This window comes from Taudactylus pleione, unplaced genomic scaffold, assembly GCF_031769625.1.
Source record: "Taudactylus pleione unplaced genomic scaffold, aTauple2 ptg000835l, whole genome shotgun sequence".
Classification (NCBI taxonomy): Eukaryota; Metazoa; Chordata; class Amphibia; order Anura; family Myobatrachidae; genus Taudactylus; species Taudactylus pleione.
Window position 1 is genome coordinate 169,507 of NW_028285237.1, and position 24,469 is coordinate 193,975.

The 24,469-nt window shown below is 47.7% G+C and overlaps 1 protein-coding gene across 1 annotated transcript; it reads left to right on the forward strand.

Annotated features, from left to right (window-relative positions):
* The first annotated feature begins 1,631 nt into the window (after positions 1–1,631).
* Positions 1,632–4,877, forward strand: LOC148474527 (uncharacterized). The gene is made up of 2 exons (XM_088458472.1): positions 1,632–1,689; positions 3,624–4,877. Exon 2 carries the CDS (start codon positions 3,750–3,752, stop codon positions 4,791–4,793), a length of 1,044 nt encoding a protein of 347 aa, XP_088314598.1. The 5' UTR covers positions 1,632–1,689; positions 3,624–3,749; the 3' UTR covers positions 4,794–4,877.
* Positions 4,878–24,469: the final 19,592 nt, after the last annotated feature.

Sequence of the window (24,469 nt, forward strand, 5' to 3'; positions counted from 1 at the left end):
GCGCGACATCGCCAGCGACAGGACCCGACATCTGCAAGTGCATACATACTTGTCGATGCAGGCAGTGACGGAGCAACGGCGGGGGTCATGCTGCATTTGGCAGCATGGCCCTCGCTACCGATATCCCCTGTCGGCCCGCGCATGTAAGGCTGACGGAGGATGACGCTGACGACGCTCGGGAGCGCGCATCATGAGCAACATAGTGGGTACACACTAGATGATGTGCCCGATATGTCGCTCCGATCAGCCGGTTTGGACGACATATCGTCTAGTGTGTACCCAGCATTAGGCATATGGAGTGCAGGAACGTAAATGAGAAAACACTGTTTTATGTTCTATCTTTCTATATAGTGGACGACAGTAAATGTCATTTACGGAAGCACTTTTTTTTAAATGAGCCTCAAGGGTGATGTCAGTAGGGCCGCCCACATACAGCCTCCGTTTGCCCAGCCACCCCCCCGCCCCGCCTTCCAAACGGGGAAGGTGTTTAAGGGTAGCTTACAACTTCAAAAGCTCTAGATGCACATCTGGGGTGAGGCAATGGCCACACCGCATTGTTGCCATGCCCTCGTCATGATGTGGCTATGTCCCCATGGAAAACTTGCTTATTCACCCAGTTTTTTCCGTCAGACACCCACATTTGGGAGAGTGGGCAATCCTCCCACATCCTCCCATTTCTCAGGTGGAGTGAATAGGAGGCGTGATAATGTGATTCATAGCACCACACCCCTGTTTCTCCACCTAGACCTTCCCAGATCTCCTGAGGGCGAAACTGGGAATGTAGGTTATAATGCCTCATTGTTATATAACCAGATCTCCTCAGCTTTCTGAATTGTGGAGTGCATTAAGGCATCACTTTTTGCAAAGGAGCAATGTGTTCTTCAGCACAGATTGTGGGGAATGGGGGTATTCCTTAAGCATAACCAATGCCGGCCTGATTCAACTGCAAATATGCATGCATTCTGCCGATTATTTTGCACTACACGTGTACGCATCGCAGTGCGCGAACTGGACTGCGATCACAGTGACTATGCAGAACCATCGCAGAGTGATTGACAGGAAGTGACGTTTATGGGTGGTGATGGGGAGGTGGTCGTCCGAACGCAGGTATGCCAGTCCGTTTGCACGGGCGTGCATAAATTAGCCACTGCGATGCCATGCGCAATCTGAGGTCTCATAGCGTACGCGGTTGTTAGCAATTCCTGAGTAAGGTCAGGGCTTGTGCAAGTGTGCGCGAGGCTGCAATGGTACTCGATTGTACTGATGGTTTTGCTATTCTGCTAAGTATTACGGATGTGTGCAATGTAAAGTGAGCGTCCTTACGTAGTGCTGATTAGCATACTATCGCAGTTGAACTGCGTACGTACGCAATATTGCGTTCAGTAGTGAATCAGGCCCTGAATCATAACAAGATTAAGTTATTGTTATCAGAAATGAAAATGCCCTTCTGTATTTCAAACACTTTTTCATAGGTATTTATTAGAGAATATACATAGCACATGTACATACATTTTTGCATAGTTATGTATTCAGTACATACTGTACACACAAATTCTAAAAATGAACAACTGCTTGAACTTTTGCATTAAACAGGTAAGGATGTAACATGTTGTCTTTGTATTTACAGTTGTGTTTCTTCCCGGAATTGACTGCAAGTTTGACATAAAAAATGAATATAATGGAGATATTGTGAGTGTTATTTGTTTATTCACATTTAATAATATTGAAAGGTTTTGTGATATGTGTTCAAATTGTCATTGAATTCTCATATAACAAGCCACATAGAAACTATTTTAATCATTATGGCTCATATATTATAAATAACGAACAATGTAGTATTACTATTATTATTATTATTGTATCTGCAGCACTAGACTGTGGGGACAGCACATCATACTGTATGTAAAACAGGGACATAGATGGTAGACAAAATAAACGCAGACATGGAAAAAATGGGTAGGGTGTGCTCCTGCTCATCAGACAGTTTATAATCTCAGATTGTATGTCATGTGCACATGTGTTTGTTTGAGTGTCACAAGAGATTTATTGGCAGTCGTGAGGATGTCAAAAATGATGAACGTCCCGGAAGGCCTTGCACATCAAAAGCAGATGATAATGTGGAAGAAATTGAGAAAATGTTTTAATTAACCATCGACTCAGCATCTGAATGATAACAGAAATAGTAAACATTAACAAAGGAACTGTTAGGCAATTTTTGCAACAAGATCTTAAAATGACAAAAATTTGTGCGAAGAAGGTTCCAAGGCTTCTCACTGCCGAGCAGAAAGAAAATCAAAAGCGAATTTGTACAGATATTTTGCGACAAATTCAAGCAGATTCACATTTTTTTTCAATAAAATTTTTACCTGTGATGAAACATGGATCTTCCAGTACAATCCTGAAACAAAACACCAATCCATGCACTAGAAAACACCATCATCACCAAGAATGAAGAAAGCATGTCAAAGCAAAACCAAATTCAAAGCCATGTAAATTGTTTACTTTGATTGGGTACCGGAAGGTGCAACAGTGTATTACCATTACTACAAAAATCTTCTAGCAACTTTGCGGGAAATAATCTGAAGAGACCATAGTTGTGGAGAAATGGTTTCATCCTCCATCAGGACAACTCTCTCTGTGAAGCAGTTTTTGACAGAGAAACAGATTGCAGTGCTAGAACCAGCACCGTAGCTAGACGGCAGTGCGCCCTGTGCAGCACTGCCGCCCCTCTCACTACCTCTCCGCCCCCCTCCTCCCCCCCCTGAGCGCTTACCCTTACTTCCGAGGGGAGGAGGGAGGGCGGGATCCTGCGCCGACATTCACTGTGTGGCTCACACCACTGCCGGAGGTCTCTTCCTGCAGACCTCTGGCGCATGAGAAGTGTGTGGCCGGTGCCGCTGTAGGATTCCGCCCTGTGCGGAGGCACCGGCCGCACCACCCTCCCTACGGCCCTGGCTAGAACACCCTCCATACTCCCCAGACCTAGCACTGTGTGACTTCTTTATTTTCCCTAAAGTCAAACCTGTACTCAAGGGAACCTGTCTTGCATCAATTACTGAGGTAAAGAAGAAAACGACAGAGCTGTAGAGATAGCTTACAGATAATGAGCTACAGCACGGCTTTTACCAATGGAAAATACTTAATATAATTAAATATATATTATAGCATCAGTCTTGTTACTTAATAGCCACACCTCTTACTTCCTTAAAATATTATGTTATCTATGAATTGGGTACAGTAAGGGTAGCATACCTTAAATAAGCCATGGTTATGTACTGCTGTTATCTCCTGGTGTAAACCTGGCACATAAAATAATGGTTGGTTGCTGTGGGGAACAATACTCTACAGTGACCTGTACAGCAGCTTTTATACATGTTCACCATTGGTAACTGTGTAGAACATGTTTTTACCCACTGCAATCATGCATTTGCTTTCATTATAGAAACTATACTAGAATATTGACAGTCTGGTTACTGATTTTCATGCTACATACTCTAAGCAGTTACTTGTGGAACAGTTTTCATGTCCTATATATTAGATTTACTGCAGCAATTTTTCATTACACACATCATTTATCTTTGTAGTTGTATCACAGTTTTACACAATTGCTTTCATTTGTATAGGCTCACCTTACACACAGTGAAGGAGAGGCCAGCACACATGATACCATTGGATTGGCCATCACATCCAACATCACCAGAGAGGCCAGCACCCTAACAACCTCTGTAGAGGCCAGCACTCCCTCAACCATGGCAGAGATCAGTGCCCCCCCAACGAATAGAAAGACAAGCACCACTGAGACAATGGAAGAGCCCAGGACTACCAAGACTATGGCAGAGGCCAGTGCCCCCTCGACCTTAGGAAAGCCAAGTGCCCCAAAGATAATAGGAGGAGCCATCACTCCTGAGATGGTGAGAGAGATCAGTGCTCCTGAAACCATCGGAGAGGCCAGCACCCCCTCAACAATAAGACAGACCATTAAAATTAGTGCCTACAAGAACATCACAGAAACCAGGGATATTGGAGAGGCAATGACCCCCACAACCTCAGGAAAGATAAGCGCCGCCACCACCACTGAAAAATATCTGCAGGTTTGGGAGGTTTTTTTCTACGTGCTTTCTCTTACATTGTTAATATTACTTTGTGAGGCGGTGTCACACCGTTATTGCAAAAAAAAACACCACAGCCCTGACATCCAAGAAGAGTGGCATGTGCTCCCACCAGCCACTGACAAGCATGCGTCACTATCACCACCAGAGTGGCATGCATCCCCACAACCATCAGAGTGGCATGCATCCCCACAACCACCAGAGTGGCATGCATCCCAACAACCATCAGAGTGGCATGCATCCCCACCACCAACAGAGTGGCATGCATCCCCACCACCAACAGCATGGCATGCATCCCCACCACCAACAGCGTGGCATGCATCCCCACCACCAACAGAGTGGTATACATCCCCACCACTAACAGAGTGGCATGCATTCCAGCCACTAACAGAGAAGCATTTAACCCCACCACTAACAGAGGCATGCACCCCCACCACCAACAGAGAGGAATACATTGCCACCACCAATAGAGAGGCATGCACTCCCACCACCAAAGGTGAGGCATGCACTCCCACCACCAAAGGTGAGGCATGCACCCCCACCACCAAAGGTGAGGCATGCACCCCCACCACCAAAGGAGAGGCATGCAGCCCCACATCTAAAGAAGAGCCATATACTCCCACCACCAATGAAGAGGCATGCACCCCACCACCAGAAAGGTTTGTGCCACCACCACCAATATAGAAGCATGCACTCCACCACCAATCTAGAGGCATCAGCCCCATCTCCACCAGAGAGGCATGATCCCCCACATTCACCAGGGACGCATGAGGCCATAATGTTTAAATAAACATTTTTTTATGCTTACATTATTTGTGGAGTACCTTATGTTCAACATTTTTTTAAAAGATTCACCTCTGACACCCATCTCAAGTTAGATCTTTGGACTGGCCAATAGTAGATAACAATATATCTAACTATGGACCTGATTCAGACCCACTCGCAAGCGGCTGCTTGCTCGTTCGCGGCCGATATTTCCAATCTGCACATGCGTATGCATCCCAATGTGCGTGCGTGAACCACTGTGAGTGGTCTGGTAGGGCTCGCTCGCCGAGCATAGACAGCCCATCTGAATAGGAGAGGCCGTTTGTGGGTGGTAACAGGGGCAGGGCACTACTAACGGGGGAGTGGAGGTGCAATGCCGTTTCAGAGGCTTGCATAATTAAAAGGCAGCGTCATAGTTCACGTCACTTGGTGGAATTTCACACAAGTGCTCGCAGTGCTTGTGGCAGGGTATAGTTAACCTTAAGCTCTGCAAGCACATTCGATGGTGCTCGATGTACCAATGTTTTTAGGCACTTCCAGGAGATGACGTACGCAAGTGGGCGTTTTAAGAATGGATGGTGGGCGATTACATACACAAAGTGATCACACGCCAAGACATAGTGGGCGTGCTTATGTCTTGCCTTGCGATCGCTTGCCTTGCAGGGTGTGTGCAAGATTTGCATAAGCTGGAAGCGAGCGATCGCATCTTGCAAGTGGGTCTGAATCAGGTCCTATATCTAAAACTATATTTATAACAATCTCTCTTTCTACTTCTCTCTCTCCCCCCCTCTCTCTCTCTCTCTCTCTCTCTCTCTCTCTCTCTCTCTATATATATATACATACATACACAGTACAGTGACCACCCTTTGCCTTCGAAACAGCATCAATTCTTCTAGGTACACTTGCACACAGTTTTTGAAGGAACTCGGCAGGGAGGTTGTTCCAAACATCTTGGAGAACTAACCACAGATCTTCTGTGGATGTAGGCTTGCTCAAATCCTTCTGTCTCTTCATGTAATCCAAGACAGACTCGATGATGTTGAGAACACTTCTCTGTGGGGGCCATATCATCAGTTCCAGGACTCCTTGTTTTTCTTTACGCTGAAGATAGTTCTTAATGACATTGGCTGTATGTTTGGGGTCGTTGTCCTGCTGCAGAATAAATTTGGAACTGATCAGATGCCTCCCTGATGGTACTGCATGATGGATAAGTACCTGCCTGTATTTCTCAGCATTGAGGGCACCATTAATCCTGATCAAATCCCCAACTCCATTTGCTGAAATCCAGCCCCAAACTTGCAAGGAACCTCCACCATGCTTCACTGTCATGCTTGCAGACACTCATTATTGTACCACTCTCTAGCCCTTTGAGTACAAACTGCCTTCTGTTACAGCCAAATATTTCAAATTTAAACTCATCAGTCCAGAGCACCTGCTGCCAGTTTTCTGCACCCCAGTCCCTATGTTTTAGTGCATAGTTGAGTTGCTTGGCCTTGTTTCTACGTTGAAGGTATGGCTTCTCGGCTGCAATTCTTCCATGAAGACCACTAATGGCCAGACGTCTCCAAACAGTAGATGGGTGTACCTGGGTCCCACTGGTTTTTACCAGTTCTGAGCTGCTGTCCTTCCTTAACGCAGACCGATTGCCCTACTGGACCAAGAACCACTTGAAACAGAGGTTCAGTTTTTAAGTGAAGATCATCACTGGCACTTTTGGTCTCAGATCCCAAGTTTCACCTATGGGTACTCGCACACCAGGTGAAGACTCAACCTTCCACCGGGGTGCAAGGCCCAATGTCCGCCCAGAAGGAAAGAAAGACAGGAAGAGACAGCAAACACACACAGATGTTTCTCACCGTGTCCATACTTGTTCTTCGTCTGCTCACTCACCTACAGGTCCCTGTAAGGAGATAACCAAACACCACAGGGCCTAAAGCTAACTTAAGTGTGTCACACCACTACACTAACTACAACATCACCCTCAACCTACTGTGTGTGAAGTGTGGCACAACATTTAACATAATAGTTCTAACATGTTTGCCTACATGGAATAACAACCACAATAACCGATGAGAATTTTAGAACAAGAGCAAATCACGGTAATGTCCCTTTAAGTGTTGTCTACCTGCCTAACTAGAGTTGGCCAGCTCTGTGATATTTTAGTGCAGCTCTCCACAGGGCATCAGTTTATAACTATGGTGACCTGGGCTTAATACCCAGTCACTCTCAAGGGCTCAGTGCCCTGGGCCTTGTGCCCAGGTCTTACATTTGGCTCAGGCTATTAACCTGCCTACTTTAGGGCACAAAAATGCCCAGGGTCCCTGTCTTAATGAGGGCTCAGGCTCATGGGCCTGCCTACTTTGGGGCACCAATAATGCCTAGTCACCAGTTCACTAACTATTTGGAGGGGCCTATTTTTATGAATTGGGCCTAGTGCCCATCTGCATGTCCACAGGCCTTAGGCCTGGCTGATGGCCATGGGCCTAGTGCCCACCTATCAGTGGCACAATCAGTGTCCTGGGCCTAATGCCCAGGATACTATAGCATGGGCATGGGCCTAATGCCTGCCTAACGATGACACAGGCCTAACTTACCTCCACAGGCCTAAAGCCCAACACCTGGTGGTCTAGGATGGGGTTAATGAATAGGCCTCATGGAGGGCCTACCTGTGCAGTGGAGGGGAGCTTTGTGAGCTCTTTTACATTCCACCCCTGCAGTCCTCTCCGGTTCTCAGCTGCATTCTTCTGCCACTAGCCCATCCTGGCCAGCAGCGCCGCCTCTTCTTCTCTGCCTCCAGCCGTCACCGCCGATATTCTTTCTTGATTGTGGTGCCTTCCGGCCTCTCCGGAGCATTTGCTCCTCTTCTTCTCTTCGGAAGGTCTTCTTTCCTCTCGCTCTGCGGCGTCTAATATAAGACATCGTAAGTGGGCGGGGCCACTATTGGCTACTGGATCGCGAGCCGTGATTGGCTCATGGCCAGCGCCAAATACTCGAAGCTTATGCCACTGTACTGGTGCTGGGAACAGATACTCTGCCCCAGCGCCGGCTACCTGCCGGCTCCGCTTACCTGGCGCTGGGAGCAGAAACAGCGTCCCAGCGCCGATGTGTCCTGCTGGGGACACATCTCCACCTGCCGCTGCAGCTGTGCTGGTGCTGGGATCGGACACTTGATCCCAGCATGGCCTTCCACATTTTGTTGCTGTGCTCAGTCTTGCCATGGTGTATGACCTGGGACATGAAACTGTCTCCCACAACCTCACCTTTGTAGCAGAGTTTGGCTGTTCCTCACCTAGTTTTGGGCCTCCTACACAGCTGTTTCTGTTTCAGTTAATGACTGTGTTTCATTCTGCATATGAAAATGATGATCATTATCACCTGTTTGGTATGATTGGTTAATCATATACCTGCACAAAGAAGAATTTATTCTGTTTTGAGGGCAAAGGGTCGTCAGACAAAATAATGATTTGATTTAGATTTCTCTTCTGTTCTTTCACTTAGCATTTTGTTAATTGATAAAAATAAACTATTAACACTGCAGCATTTTTTCCACACCTGCCTAAAACTTTTGCACAGTACTATATATACATACATATAGACACATATCTTTATTTATATCTATCTATATCTATCTCCATCTGTGTATGTGTGTATATATATATATATATATATATATATGTATATATATATATATATATATATTATGCAGACATGGCCAAAAGTTTGACACAAGTAGTGGTTTTCACAAAGTTTGTTGCTTCAGTCTTTTTATACATTTATGTCAGATGTTATTATGATATATTGAAGTAAAATTACAAGCATTTCATGTGTCAAAGGCTTTTATTGATAATTCCATTAAGTTTCCTTCTGCTTTCCCAGGTCTTCAAATTGAGCAGACCTCATATTGCAGGAGCCGAATGCGCCATCGGGGTAAGTCGCGACCCACCTGAAAGAGAAATACCTAACTTGAAGAGAATCCATCTCAGAGGACACCTGACAGGTGAACAAGCCCAACTGTGGTGAAACGTGCGTACTGTCTCTTTGACACTTCCCCGCTGCAGGGGGAGAGTGTTTGCGGCAGGCAGCAGGCTCCTCTGAGACGGATTCTCTTCAAGTCAGGTATTTCTCTTTCAGGTTTCAGGTGGGTCGCGACTTACTGCGATGGCGCATCCCGCTCCTGCAATACTTTAAGTAACAGGACCCGCCTAACACCATACATGGATGCACTGGCCCCCACGTTTTCAACGGTGCTGCTGTGTGTTCCTCTCTCATCCCAGGTCCGCTCAATTTGAAGACCTGGGAAAGCAGAAGGAACCGGACCCTCACACTGTACCTAACCATTTATCTGTCCTTTTTGAACCTCTTTGGTTCTTGCTGCCAGCTCATTTATGAATAGCAGTGTTCATGTATTTCCCCCCAATTGTTTTTCCATGAAGTATAAATAATAATCACAGGAGACAGGGACTGCAACATTGTATACATGACTAGATGTGTAATTTATTTATTATTTATTGTCTATTTGTTTCTAATACATGATACTGAATTGCTGGCATTTATGGTTGAGAGAAAGACAGATATAAAACAAACTATCTCTCATATAACAAAAGTATATTGAGAATATATCTGTCCTGTATGTAAATACTATATCTGCAACATTTATCAAAACCATTTTTAGAAACATTATAGTATTTAAATTCTAATTTAAGTTTAAGTTGGTTGCATATAGTGCTACTACATAAATTAATTAATGAAGAAATGGAGCGAATGTACGAACTGCTAAACTTGCTTATTTTAGCTATTAGGGGATATATTGTTAATGATTAAATATGATCACCACAAGCTAATTATTACACACTTACAGAATGTCTAATATATTTATTTGTGCTTATTGATGGGTGACTCTGTCATATTTTCATAAACAGAGTCATAATAATTCCCAATTTCTTTTAAAAAAGGATCTGATTAAAAGTTATGTTTTAATTATGTTCATTTTCTGATATCAACTATATGGTATTAATGGGTGTTTGTTGATGGATGACTCTGTCATATTTTCACACTCAGAGTCAAAATAATCCCCAATCTCTTTAAAGAGGGAACTGATTAAAAGTTATATTGTAATTATGTATATTTGCTGATATCAATTATATCAATTAATTTATTATAAAAGAGTGCCCCACTCAATGTGCAGCAAGAGGAATCACTTGCTGCACATTGGCCGAGGCCAATGGAAGGTTTTTTCTCTGAGTACTTGATATTCGATTCCAGGGAGCACATCCAGCTATATACAAAATTTGGTAACTAATTATTAGAATGTACTAAATTGCTGGTCTATAAATTGAGTTACATTTTTGTCCTGTGCAGGATATTATTTGTGTTTCTTGTCGCACATCTGTATGTATCGATTGTAAAATTAAGAAGTGTAAAAGGCGTTTTTGAATTTTATGAGTAGCTACGAAATTAGCTTCAAAAAGTAAAGGATTTTTTTTTTCAATCTCAGAATATACATTATTTGAATTTTTTCCAGTTTTGGAACACATGCTGAAATGCAAGCACCTTCTGTTTTATCTTATTATTAAGGAAATTTCAATCCCATAAAACACCTTTTCTCAAATGGAACCTATGCTAAAACGCATGCTGTTTCCACTATTTTCTTTTATTAACTAACATCCTCTCAGTGCCCTGCCAACTTCCCTTCAGTGGAACGCATAGTGACAGGCATGCGCCATTCGGTTTTTCTCATTACCCGGGCTTGAGGAAAAATATAAGGCAGCTTTAACACCAAGGGGTTTATTTATGTAATAACTTGTGACTTCCAGCCGCTGCTGGAATTCCTGCGAGTCTTCCCCTATTTTTAAAGCGGTAGTCATTTTAAAGACAAAACTAAGCTGCTTTTGCCAAGTTGTCTGTTTATTGAAAATGAAACGCACCTAGACACAAACAGGAGCCTGGGACTGGAACCCTTTAGAAGATTTGCCAACAACACAGACAAGGAGGGAGTGGCACAGCAGTGCAGAGAAGCCAGGACAGGTCCTAACTTATGTTCTGTTCTGTTCTGCCCTTAACATGTGTTACTTCTGGTGGGAGACCAATGCACCAATCCATACATTTTTTGTGATATGCTGCTTTTATATTCATGTTTGTAGGTACAATACATTAAAATATTATCTGAAGGTAGAACGTCCATCTCTATTTTGAAAAGCTACAACATAACATTTTAGAGTATTGAGTCTTTGCTAATCACAACAGTGTGAGTTTTGGGATCTTGGTGCTCGCCTTTGATCTGAAAGAACTCATTACATCACAGGTGTACATGTTGTATTAAGGTTATGCACTATGTTGTTTTTTTAATTGTATTTATTAAAAAAAATTTATTCCACAACAGCAGGTACTGTAGGTCCTAATGCATTTCTTCTGATGAAACCTCTGTGAATCCTCTGAGTCTTCAGCTAATTAACCTGTGTGGATCTTTTTATATACCAGCATCTGTGGTTTACAAGCGACCAGTGAGATATTCATGATCTGTTCGCCATACACTGTACTTCACAAAATCTACCCAGTGTCAAGGTCATACAGGACAGACCTTGCATTCCTCATAGTGAAGACTATTTCATCACCATTCATATCTGGTGAGATTACAGGTATATAAACATATTGAAGTTTTGCGTATGTAGAAGTAGAGTCACATGGGACTGAATTAAATGTATATTAGTTACATTGAATGCTGTGCAGATTAAAGTGATATATAACGACTATACAGCATAAACTATACAGTACTTGTGGTGTTTATACCAGGTGCTGCGTTCTCACATACTCAGGAGTTATTGTATTTAACTAAAACACTGTTTTGATATCTAGGGGCTTATTCATGGTGAAAAAAATTTATGTGGGGATAATTATGGATTGAACTTGCTGCAAATTCAATGTAAGTATCGGAGACATTCATCATGCTTCCATTACTAAATTGTCAGTTCCGAGAAGCTGCTCTGTCTGAGGAGACAGTTTTTTCAGAAGTGTGAAATACTTATCCTGTTTCTCCAGAGCTCCAGTGTGGCTGCTCCCTCCCCACATCCTCTGCCTGCCTAGTATGCCTGACCCCCTCCCCACATCTCCTGCCCAGTGTGCCTGACCCCCTCCCCCCATCCTCTGCCTAGTGTGCGTGCTTAGTCCCCGAATCCTCTGCTCAGTGTGCCTGACCCCATCAGCACATCCTCTGTCCAGTGTGCCTGACCCCTCCCCACATCCTCTGCTCAGTGTGCGTGCTTCCTCCCCGCATCCTCTGCCCAGTGTGCCTGACCCCCTCCCCACATCCTCTGCCTAGTGTGCCTGCTTCCTCCCCTCATTCTCTGTTCTGTGTGCCTGCTTCTTCCCTGCAACCTCTGTCCAGTGTGCGTGCTTCCTCCCCGCATCCTCTGTTCTGTGTGCCTGCTTCCTCCCCACATCCTCTGCCAAGTGTGCTGCTCCCTCCCTGCATCCTCTGCCCTGTGTGGCTGATCCCCTCCCCACATCCCCTGCCCAGTGTGCGTGCTTCCTCACCGCATCCTCTGTTCTGTGTGCCTGCTTCCTCCCCGCATCCTCTGCCCAGGGTGCGTGCTTCCTCCCCACATCCTCTGTTCTGTGTGCCTCCTTCCGCCCCGCATTATTTGCCCAGTGTGCGTGCTTCCTCCCTGCATCCTCTGCCCAGTGTGCCTGCTTCCTCCCCGCAACCTCTGCCCAGTGTGCGTGCTTCCTCCCCGCATCCTCTGCCCAGTGTGCGTGCTTCCTCCCTGCAACCTCTGCCCAGTGTGCATGTTTCCTCCCCGCATCCTCTGTTCTGTGTGCCTGTTCCCTCCGCGCATCCTCTGCCCAGTGTGCGTGCTTCCTCCCCGCATCCTCTGCCCAGTGTGCCTGCTTCCTCCCTGCATCCTCTGCCCAGTGTGCATGCTTCCTCCCCATATTCTCTGTTCTGTGTGCCTGCTTCCTCCCCGCATCCTCTGCCCAGTGTGACTGCTCCCACCCCGCATCCTCTGCCCCGGGTGTCAGCTCCGTCCCCGCATCCTCTGCCCAGTGTGCCTGCTTCCTCCCCGCATCCTGTGTTCTGTGTGCCTGCTTCCTCCCCGCATCCTCTGCCCAGGGTGCGTGCTTCCTCCCCGCATCCTCTGTTCTGTGTGCCTCCTTCCTCCCCGCATTATTTGCCCAGTGTGCGTGCTTCCTCCCTGCATCCTCTGCCCAGTGTGCCTGCTTCCTCCCCACATCCTCTGCCAAGTGTGCTGCTCCCTCCCTGCATCCTCTGCCCTGTGTGGCTGATCCCCTCCCCGCATCCTCTGCCCAGTGTGCCTGCTTCCTCCCTGCATCCTCTGCCCAGTGTGCGTGCTTCCTCCCCGTAGTCTCTGTTCTGTGTGCCTGCTTCCTCCCCGCATCCTCTGCCCAGTGTGCATGCTTCCTCCCCGCATCCTCTGCCCAGTGTGCCTGCTTCCTCCCCGCATCCTCTGCCCAGTGTGCCTGCTTCCTCCCCGCATCCTCTGCCCAGTGTGCGTGCTTCCTCCCCGCATCCTCTGTTCTGTGTGCCTGCTTCCACCCCGTATCCTCTGCCCAGTGTGTGTGCTTCCTCCCCGCATCCTCTGCCCAGTGTGGTTGTTGCCCCCCCCACATTCTCTGCCCAGTGTGTGTGCTGGGTGCCCCCCTCCCCACATCCTCTGCCCTGTGTGCTTGCCCCCCTCCCCGCATCCTCTGTTCTGTGTGCCTGCTTCCTTCCCACATCCTCTGCCCAGTGTAACTGCTTCCTCCCCGCAACCTCTGCCCAGTGTGCGTACTCCCTCCCCGCATCCTCTGTTCTGTGTGCCTGCTTCCTCTGCGCATCCTCTGCCCAGTGTGCATACTTCCTCCCCGCCTCCTCTGCCCAGTGTGCGTACTTCCTCCCCGCATCCTCTGCCCAGTGTGCATGCTTCCTCCCCGCATCCTCTGTCCAGTGTGCCTGGCCCCCTCCCCACATCCCCTGTCCAGTGTGCCTGCTTCCTCCCCGCAACCTCTGCCCAGTGTGCGTGCTTCCTCCCCGTATCCTCTGCCCAGTGTGCCTGCTTCCACCCTGCATCCTCTGCCCAGTGTGCATGCTTTCTCCCTGCATCCTCTGCCCAGTGTGCCTGCTTCCTCCCCACATCCTCTGCCCAGTGTGCGTGCTTCCTCCCCTCATCCTCTGTTCTGTGTGCCTGCTTCCTCCCTGCATCCTCTGCCCAGTGTGTGTGCTTCCTCCCTGCATCCTTTGCCCAGTGTGGTTGTTGCTCCCCCACATTCTCTGCCCAGTGTGTGTGCTGGGTGCCCCCCTCCCCACATCCTCTGCCCAGTGTGCCTGCTTCCTCCCCACATCCTCTGCCCAGTGTGCCTGCTTCCTCCCTGCATCCTCTGCCCAGTGTGCCTGCTTCCTCCCCGCATCCTCTGCCCAGTGTGCCTCCTTCCTCCCCGCATCCTCTGCCCAGTGTGCCTGCTTCCTCCCTGCATCCTCTGTTCTGTGTGCCTGCTTTCTCCCCGCATCCTCTGCCCAGTGTGCGTGCTTCCTCCCCGCAACCTCTGCCCAGTGTGCGTGTTTCCTCCCCGCGTCCTCTGTTCTGTGTGCCTGCTTCCTCCCCGCATCCTCTGCCCAGGGTGCGTGCTTCCTCCCCACATCCTCTGTTCTGTGTGCCTCCTTCCTCCCCGCATTATTTGCCCAGTGTGCGTGCTTCCTCCCTGCATCCTCTGCCCAGTGTGCCTGCTTCCTCCCCGCAACCTCTGTCCAGTGTGCGTGCTTCCTCCCTGCATCCTCTGTTCTGTGTGCCTGCTTTCTCCCCACATCCTCTGCCCAGTGTGTGTGCTTCCTCTGCGCATCCTCTGCCCAGTGTGCGTGCTTCCTCCCCGCATCCTCTGCCCAGTGTGCGTGCTTCCTCCCTGCAACCTCTGCCCAGTGTGCATGTTTCCTCCCCGAATCCTCTGTTCTGTGTGCCTGTTCCCTCCGCGCATCCTCTGCCCAGTGTGCGTGCTTCCTCCCCGCATCCTCTGCCCAGTGTGCCTGCTTCCTCCCTGCATCCTCTGCCCAGTGTGCGTGCTTCCTCCCCATATTCTCTGTTCTGTGTGCCTGCTTCCTCCCCGCATCCTCTGCCCAGTGTGACTGCTCCCACCCCGCATCCTCTGCCCCGGGTGTCAGCTCCGTCCCCGCATCCTCTGCCCAGTGTGCATGCTTCCTCCCCGCATCCTGTGTTCTGTGTGCCTGCTTCCTCCCCGCATCCTCTGCCCAGGGTGCGTGCTTCCTCCCCGCATCCTCTGTTCTGTGTGCCTCCTTCCTCCCCGCATTATTTGCCCAGTGTGCGTGCTTCCTCCCTGCATCCTCTGCCCAGTGTGCCTGCTTCCTCCCCACATCCTCTGCCAAGTGTGCTGCTCCCTCCCTGCATCCTCTGCCCTGTGTGGCTGATCCCCTCCCCGCATCCTCTGCCCAGTGTGCCTGCTTCCTCCCTGCATCCTCTGCCCAGTGTGCGTGCTTCCTCCCCGTAGTCTCTGTTCTGTGTGCCTGCTTCCTCCCCGCATCCTCTGCCCAGTGTGCCTGCTTTCTCCCCGCATCCTCTGCCCAGTGTGCCTGCTTCCTCCCCGCATCCTCTGCCCAGTGTGCCTGCTTCCTCCCCGCATCCTCTGCCCAGTGTGCGTGCTTCCTCCCCGCATCCTGTGTTCTGTGTGCCTGCTTCCACCCCGTATCCTCTGCCCAGTGTGTGTGCTTCCTCCCCGCATCCTCTGCCCAGTGTGGTTGTTGCCCCCCCCACATTCTCTGCCCAGTGTGTGTGCTGGGTGCCCCCCTCCCCACATCCTCTGCCCTGTGTGCTTGCCCCCCTCCCCGCATCCTCTGTTCTGTGTGCCTGCTTCCTTCCCACATCCTCTGCCCAGTGTAACTGCTTCCTCCCCGCAACCTCTGCCCAGTGTGCGTACTCCCTCCCCGCATCCTCTGTTCTGTGTGCCTGCTTCCTCTGCGCATCCTCTGCCCAGTGTGCATACTTCCTCCCCGCCTCCTCTGCCCAGTGTGCGTACTTCCTCCCCGCATCCTCTGCCCAGTGTGCATGCTTCCTCCCCGCATCCTCTGTCCAGTGTGCCTGGCCCCCTCCCCACATCCCCTGTCCAGTGTGCCTGCTTCCTCCCCGCAACCTCTGCCCAGTGTGCCTGCTTCCACCCTGCATCCTCTGCCCAGTGTGCATGCTTTCTCCCTGCATCCTCTGCCCAGTGTGCCTGCTTCCTCCCCACATCCTCTGCCCAGTGTGCGTGCTTCCTCCCCTCATCCTCTGTTCTGTGTGCCTGCTTCCTCCCTGCATCCTCTGCCCAGTGTGTGTGCTTCCTCCCTGCATCCTTTGCCCAGTGTGGTTGTTGCTCCCCCACATTCTCTGCCCAGTGTGTGTGCTGGGTGCCCCCCTCCCCACATCCTCTGCCCAGTGTGCCTGCTTCCTCCCCACATCCTCTGCCCAGTGTGCCTGCTTCCTCCCTGCATCCTCTGCCCAGTGTGCCTGCTTCCTCCCCGCATCCTCTGCCCAGTGTGCCTCCTTCCTCCCCGCATCCTCTGCCCAGTGTGCCTGCTTCCTCCCTGCATCCTCTGTTCTGTGTGCCTGCTTTCTCCCCGCATCCTCTGCCCAGTGTGCGTGCTTCCTCCCCGCAACCTCTGCCCAGTGTGCGTGTTTCCTCCCCGCGTCCTCTGTTCTGTGTGCCTGTTTCCTCCGCGCATCCTCTGCCCAGTGTGTGTGCTTCCTCCCTGCATCCTCTGCCCAGTGTGCGTGCTTCCTCCCCGTATCCTCTGTTCTGTGTGCCTGCTTCCTCCCCGCATCCTCTGCCCAGTGTGCGTGCTTCCTCCCCGCAACCTCTGCCCAGTGTGCATGTTTCCTCCCCGCATCCTCTGTTCTGTGTGCCTGTTTCCTCCGCGCATCCTCTGCCCAGTGTGCGTGCTTCCTTCCTGCATCCTCTGCCCAGTGTGCGTGCTTCCTCCCCGTATCCTCTGTTCTGTGTGCCTGCTTCCTCCCCGCATCCTCTGCCCAGTGTGCCTGACCCCCTCCCCACATTCTCTGCCCAGTGAGGTTGTTGCCCCCCCCACATTCTCTGCCCAGTGTGTGTGCTGGGTGCCCCCCTCCCCGCATCCTCTGCCCAGTGTGCCTGACCCCCTCCCCACATTCTCTGCCCAGTGAGGTTGTTGCCCCCCCCACATTCTCTGCCCAGTGTGTGTGCTGGGTGCCCCCCTCCCCGCATCCTCTGCCCAGTGTCACTGCACTATCCGGCATTCTCTGTCCAGTGTACCTACTACCTCGCTGCGTCCTCTGCCCAGTGTGCCCTCCTCCGCTGCCTCCTCTTTTTAGTGTCACACCCAAACACCCCCCCCCACACACACACACACTGCTGGCTCACATCAGCTCTGCTCAGACTGCAGGAACCTGCTCACCAGCCTCAGGTAGGCAGCCACAATCCAATCTGTAGCTGATGTTCTCCCTACTGCTTCTTCTCTGATTCCAGGTGACAGCTCCTCTCTCCTTCCAGCTCAAAATCACAGCCAGCAAGTGAGCCATGGACTGACTGGTCATGCGGCAGTGGGTGCAGCGGAACGAGGTGGAGGGACAGAGGTGTAGCCGAGAGCTGCAGGGAGGACACAGACCTTTTAATACTGCACAAGGTGCAGTGTAAAAGGCAGCTTGTGATGAAATTTGACTGCTGTATGCCATCTCAGCATGCTGTACAGTTACACTAACAACTTCCCAAAAAATTGATGAATTACATCATTTTTACATTCCCATACCATACTTGGCAATTCTCCCTGATTGTCAAGGAGACGCCCTAAAATAGTAGCAATCTCCCTGATTGCGCCTTACCCCCATGATGTAGCTATTATATACAAAAAAAACATCAGATATATATATATATATATATATATATATATATTTTTTTTTTTTCAAATGGGATCATTAGTATAATTTCCCTGCAATGGTTATAAGGCACAGTGATCCCTATGGATACATGTGTTTTCTGATAAGTATCAGTGTGTTTTCATCAACAAATAGATCTTACTAACTGCTTTGGACCTCATTTACTTTTGGATGTAAGGCAATTCTATGGCACACCTCTCAGATGTAGCAGTACATGCCCACTTTACCATCACTCTTATATGTGTTGTTCTCACAATCTCCATGAAATGCTTTTTAAAAAGTAGGCAAGTATGATATAATGGCTGCTACACTTAAAGCTCATTGTTTTTGGCAGAGTGTGATTCCTTCACAAGATAGTGATCACACAAAATTCTGCAGAATAACTCCCAAAATGTTTAAAAAAATAAAATAAAAAGATCTTTGTTATGAGGCATCTGATTGCTTAGGCAGGAGGTCACAGAAGTTTCCAAACGCTGCCATTACAGTCCACATTTTAAGGCTATCCATGCTTGAGCAAAGGTGACTTAATTAGTTCCTCAGTCAATTTGATTTAACCATCTGGACTCAAGCATGGATATTCTGTAAACCTGAACTGTAATGAACTGTAAGGGACATATGAATTACAATTAAAACCAGAGATGCCGACAATCTGGCTGCCCCTTCAGGGAGGGGGCAGCCAGATCTGCAAAATCGGGGGGCGTGGCTGGCGCGTGTGGGTGGAACTGGGGGCGTGGCCACACAATCACGACATTTTGGCCCCGCCCCCGCTACACAATGCAGATAATCCCGGCATTGTGAAGCAGGGGGCGGGGCAAAAATGATGGCGTGAATCACGTCACAGGCCGCCCTGCTGCCAGGTATTCTCTGGTAAATACGGTGGGGGGCAGAAGGGGTCGACAGCTGCCGGGAGACTTACCTGCCTTCACGGGAGGCCGGAAGCGGCACCCGATTTTCAGGAGGCTCCCAACCAAATCGGGAGGGTAGGCAAGTATGATTAAAAACCAGGTGAAATATAGTCTGTCATAGAATCTGTGTAATTCGTGTGTCCCTTGTTAAAGAGTTAATTATGCAACTCTAGGCGGAGTGCACGGCTTCCTGTCTCCAGGCCAATCTAACTAAAATGGCTGTAGCTCACTGACACTGCTGGACTTTTCAAATGTTTATTAAAATTGGATCTAATCAGTAATCACTACTAATTAGAATAATGCCACACCGTAGTGACATGCCTCACTTATTTATCTCCTTATTATCCCAACACATAATGGGTATACAGTAGTTTTTGGGGAAAAGCCTTGTGCTCTGTAGTACAGGGCTGTTTTTATCCTGGGGGGATGAACTGTACTGTGTATGTAGAGTATGCTGCCGCATTATGATGCACTTAAAAAGTAACTTGATGCTCTGTAAATAGATTTTCATATAGACACATTTACTTCATTGTGAATCACAAATATGGTAAATCAGTGCAACTCAGAATAGGCAAGTAACTGCGCTTTCTTTGTGACACACATTTCTGACCTAGTTTTAGATGGAAAAAAGTAAAAGCGTTATTTCTTTCTGCCAGCAGAGGGCGCAAGCTGCTCAGTAATATTTAAATTGTTCAAATATAAACAACTGACTATAAGGCAGCAGTTAAGACAAAGGTTTATTTTGATTGATGCCCATAAATATGCATTCCATTATCCCTTGTTTATAAGTTACGTTTTTTATTATTTTATTTAGCGAATAAGAATTGTAACAGACTTCCCAGTTCCCAACCATCCCGATTTGGACAGGACAGTCCTGCTTTTCTGACTTCTAAAATATATATCACTCACTGCACCTAAATCCTTTGACCTCCTTTTGGATAGTAGTGTATGAAGTTTTCAATGGTGCATACCAAGCAAAAGGTGCAAAAGTGAGGAGGGACTAGAGAGAGTAGGAGATCTTTCTATAAAAGGAATTGTCAGCACTGTATCCTGAGACAATGCAGCCTTAAAATGACCCTACACATTCATTAACAGGTGAATTGGTAGTTTGTAAACATTTTTGCCAAAAACAAAAGGCAGCTTAAATATCAGACGTAGTCCGAAGATTGGGCCTACATTGTCCACTTCTCAAGCACACAGTGACTTCCCTTCATGATAAACACGGAGGCTTAGTGGGAGCTCCCTGTAGCACAGGTTGTTCTTACAGAGTTCATCTATGAGTGTTTTTTACAACCGCGTTGCTGCTGGACACACTTGTACTTTAGCTTCCTGGCTATATGATATTTATCCCCAGCGGAGAGGACTGTTAGAAGTGAATACTCCTTTTTTTCATTTGACTTATCCCTATGCATTCCATCCAGGATTTTACTGGGCTTTGTTCCCAATTCTCCCCCCACAGAATGTCTTTTAATATGTACAATTTAGATATTTCTATAATTCCATCTTTCCTAATTCTACAGATCTTTGCTGGCAATGATCAAATAGGCACCTTGCTGCACATATGGAGGCCCTTCCTAGGAATACCCAATGTTATTGGAAAAAAATATACAAACTGATTCCCCATTATACTCTTTACCTCCCGGACCCATTCCCAATACCCCATACCCAACTCAGAAGCTCATTAAGCATATCTGAAATTCAGCAAGTGCCAAGCTGACTCCAGCTGAAATGCTCTAGCCAGGGCCGGCTCTACCATTAGGCAGCTGCCTAGGGTACCAGGATCTGTGCGTGTCTGTGTGGGGGGGGGGGCACTGAGTCTGCCCATCACATAAGTAAGGATGAGAGAGACATCCTTGTTGTACTCAATGCAGCTGGGGAACATATAAGAATCTGCCTTCGCACTTCCACATTACTGATTGGTAATTGGGTATAAGTGATGGTGAGGGGCAGTAGGCTGAAGTTTTGCCTAGGGTGCCCAGAAACCTTGCACCAGTCCTGGCACTAGCCCCGTCCTCCATGTCAGCCATTATTAATACTATTTGGTCAATATACAGAATGGAACGTATTTCAGCAGAAACTCACCATTCCTTCCCCAAAAGCTTTCTGAGGGATTGGGCCCTTGCACTTCACATTTTAGGCCAAACTCCTATTGTACTGATTACAAAACACAGCAACCTCACTCCAACCCTGCTCACATCCAAACATAATTTTCAGTTACGGCTTAGTCTGTGTACTGAATTTACATTGAAAATATTACATGCTTTGCTCTTCTTATTTGTTAATTTACCAGTTGTAATTATATTTCTAAAGCTATACCTTTGTCTTTTGTTACATCTCCTGCTCTCCCTTGCACCCATCCTACCCCCCAATCTTTGTGGAGGGCACCAGGCACAGTATATGCTCCTCAGATAGTTATGAGTGCCAAACGTACAATTTTATCATTACTGCCTCACAGCACTGAAGTCTTGGGTTCAATTCCAACCAAGGCTCTATCTGTGTGGAGTTTGTATGTTTTCATTGTGTTTGCATGGGTTTTCTCTACAGTCTCCAGTTTCCTCCCATATAGATTGTTGGGTCCACTGGGGCAGGGACTGATGGGAATGATAAAATGTTCTCTATAAGGCAATGCGGAATATGTGTGCGTTATACACATACGCAGGAGTAAAACACAGACACCTGGCTCCCACATTAATGGTTTTATATTTACTTGCTACTTCACCAATCGTATATATTTTTTTCATATTCTATAAGGTTGTTTTTAGCTATTTTGTTTTTGCTTGGAGACTTGCATCTGGCACATGCTAATTGGGGGGAGAATTATCGAACCTTATAAATATGACAAGTGGGGGTGTTTCCTTTAGAAAACCAATCACATTCTAGTTGTTATTTATCTAGTATGTACATTGTATAAAATGATAGGTGGAATATGATTGGTTGCTACGGGTAATAGCTCCAATTGTCCTCATTAGAAGGTTTGATAAGTAATCTCCTTATACTGCTTTTAAACCTAAATCCCAAATCCGACCCGGGATTTTGAAAACGGGTCCATCCCGGTTCGGACCCGGCTTCAGACACCGTTTACACTGCGCTTTGACCCGGGTTATTCTTGGGTCATCGCCGTTTAACTGAACCCAGGTCAGCCCTGTTAAAACCTATGGGAGAGTAGGCATGTATGTGCTAAGTTTGTCTAAGATAAAGAATGCAGGAAAAACTTATTATTTTTATAAGACAGGGGTCTAATTATTAAGCTGAGATTCAGGCGAGTCAGCCCGCAAGTTTGCGGCACAGGCTGTGGGATAGTTGGGTGGGTAACCAGTGGCTGCTGCCAGAGCCGTAACTAGACTTTTTGGTGCCCTGTGCAAGAGAGAGCATTGGTGCCCCCCCCATTTTTTTAAATAGGGGCATAAGTTAGTGCACCTGAAAAAGGGCCATGACCTCATGGGGAAGGGCCAGGGAAGAGAGAGGGGCAGCCAGGAGATGCTGGGGATAAAAAAAGGAAGCTCCAAGTAAGAATGATAATAAACAGGAAAATTGCCAGGCCCAAACAGCGCCCCCTGCCCTGCGCCATTGCACTGATCGCACTACCCTAGTTACGGCCCTGGCTGCTGCAGAGATGGCTGGTGAGGGCTGTATGTACTCTCTCCAGGGCATTTGTATAGTATGCACGTAAGCCGGACAGCCGGCTTCCCGACTGCTTTATCCCGGCGAGGGTTAAATGACAGGCGTCTAAATTTAGACGCCTGTCATTTTACCGGCGCCTGGCATCCCGATCGAAGTGATGCCGGGCGCTGCTGCGGATAGCCGCGGGGGGGGAGGGTTAAGTTTAGGGCTCCCGGGGGGGACATAGGGTTAGGCACCCCCCCGGGAGACTTAGATTTAGGCAGTGGGGAAGGGGGGGGGTTAGGGTTAGGCACTGGGGGGAAGTTTAGGGTTAGGTACCCCTAAGGAGGGTTAGGTTCGGTTATTTGATACTTACCTGGGGATGATCGGGATTTTCAGCCATGTCGGCGGTAATTCATACCGTTTCCATTTGTACTACAGGTGGCTGCAGAGATGGCTGGTGAGGGCTGTCTGTACTCTCTGCAGGGCATTTGTACTACAGTTGGCTGCAGAGATGGCTGGTGAGGGCTGTCTGTACTCTCTGCAGGGCATTTGTACTACAGTTGGCTGCAGAGATGGCTGGTGAGGGCTCTCTGTGCTCCATCTGCTGCTGCGATGGCTGCATGTGCTATCTCTCTGCGGAGCAATGACGGATGACATAATCGTCCAGTGCCCCAGAAGCTCCATTCACCGTCTTTCGGCGTCAAATAACCAGGGTTGTGACTCTTTCCACTGCCTCATTCCTGGGACCTACCCGTGTTCAACCCTGCTCGATTCCCGGATAGGATTGCCGGGTCGACTGACACAGGTTATTTTTATTTTTAGCCATTTCCACTGAGGTCCGATCCGGCAATAACCCAGGTTTTTGCTCTGGTGTAAAAGGGGTATAATACCTTTTTTACATCTGATGGCCAGGCCGCATTATGTTCAAGTGCCCATCCTGGCTGGATCGATGATGTCACTGTAATCACGTGGTGAGCCGGCGCTTAGAGATGATCTCATCTCCAAGCGCCAGGTCTTCCTATGCAAAGAACTGGACCTGGGTCATCTGTTCACACTGCATCACGAGCAGGGTTGAACACGCGTTCAATCCTTCTCGTGATCAGGCTTGTCTCAACATGGCCCTTTCACACTGCACAGTAATCCCGGTTGCTGTGCGTTCACGTGCAATAACCCGGGTTATTGCTGCAAGTATAAAATGGGTATAAGTAAGTAAGCAACATTGTGCATCCTGTTTTGTAACATACTAAAAAATAAGGCACTTGTTTGAAGCATACAGTAATTGGATTTAGACCCTGAGTTTCTCTGAATCTGTAGCAGAAACTTTTCTGTTTAAAAGACAACTTACAGATCAAGTAGAATCCATATCTTCAGATGAAGCACAGAAATTGGTGATGCCTAAAAAGTCGATTATTTTTATCATGTGATAATGCTCAGTAAATATTATTTTAAAAAAGTAATTTGGGGTTTCCGAGTCAGAAGTACATCCACTATTGGTCGATACACTACCATGTTTTGGAAATGTAGTGTAGGTGTAGTTATTCCTAATAAATGTTCATTTAATTTAATTTTGTGTTTATAGAAGAGTCTGCCAGAGAATTGAAGCTGATCAAGGATAAATAAATAACCTTTAAATCTGTTCATGAACCGGTCTTATAACACAACTGATTGTGAGAAATTAAAAACTCAGATTGCAACATGCAAGAACTTAAAAAAAGAAAAATGACTTAAAGTAAATGTTCATTATGATAGTAAAATGTTTAGCAATAGCTGACTGGTTCAATACCAGAGTTTCCACCTGACTCTCATTCATCTAATGATATCACAACATCTATAGGCCCCCATACATCAGAGATGGATTGCAGCAATCGTGCAATTTGCAATCGATTGTGTATAAAAATCTGCAATGTATGGGCTTCACAGATCGCAGATTGCAACCAAAAAGTGATTGGAATTGTTTAATCAGATTGTCCAACATGTTGGATTTCACAGATCGATTGGGACTGTAAATTGCTAGTGTATGGACATGATCAGCAGATTTGCAGACCGTTTCTAGCAAAATGATGGGCCTTTCAAGATTGCCAGATCTGTGTTTACTGCAATCGATCTGCAAATCACTGAAAAAAATCTGTAGTGTATGGGCGCAGATTGCTCGATTGGGAAATCCTAAGATCGCGCAATTAATCTTCAAATTGTTGAATTGTGGTTT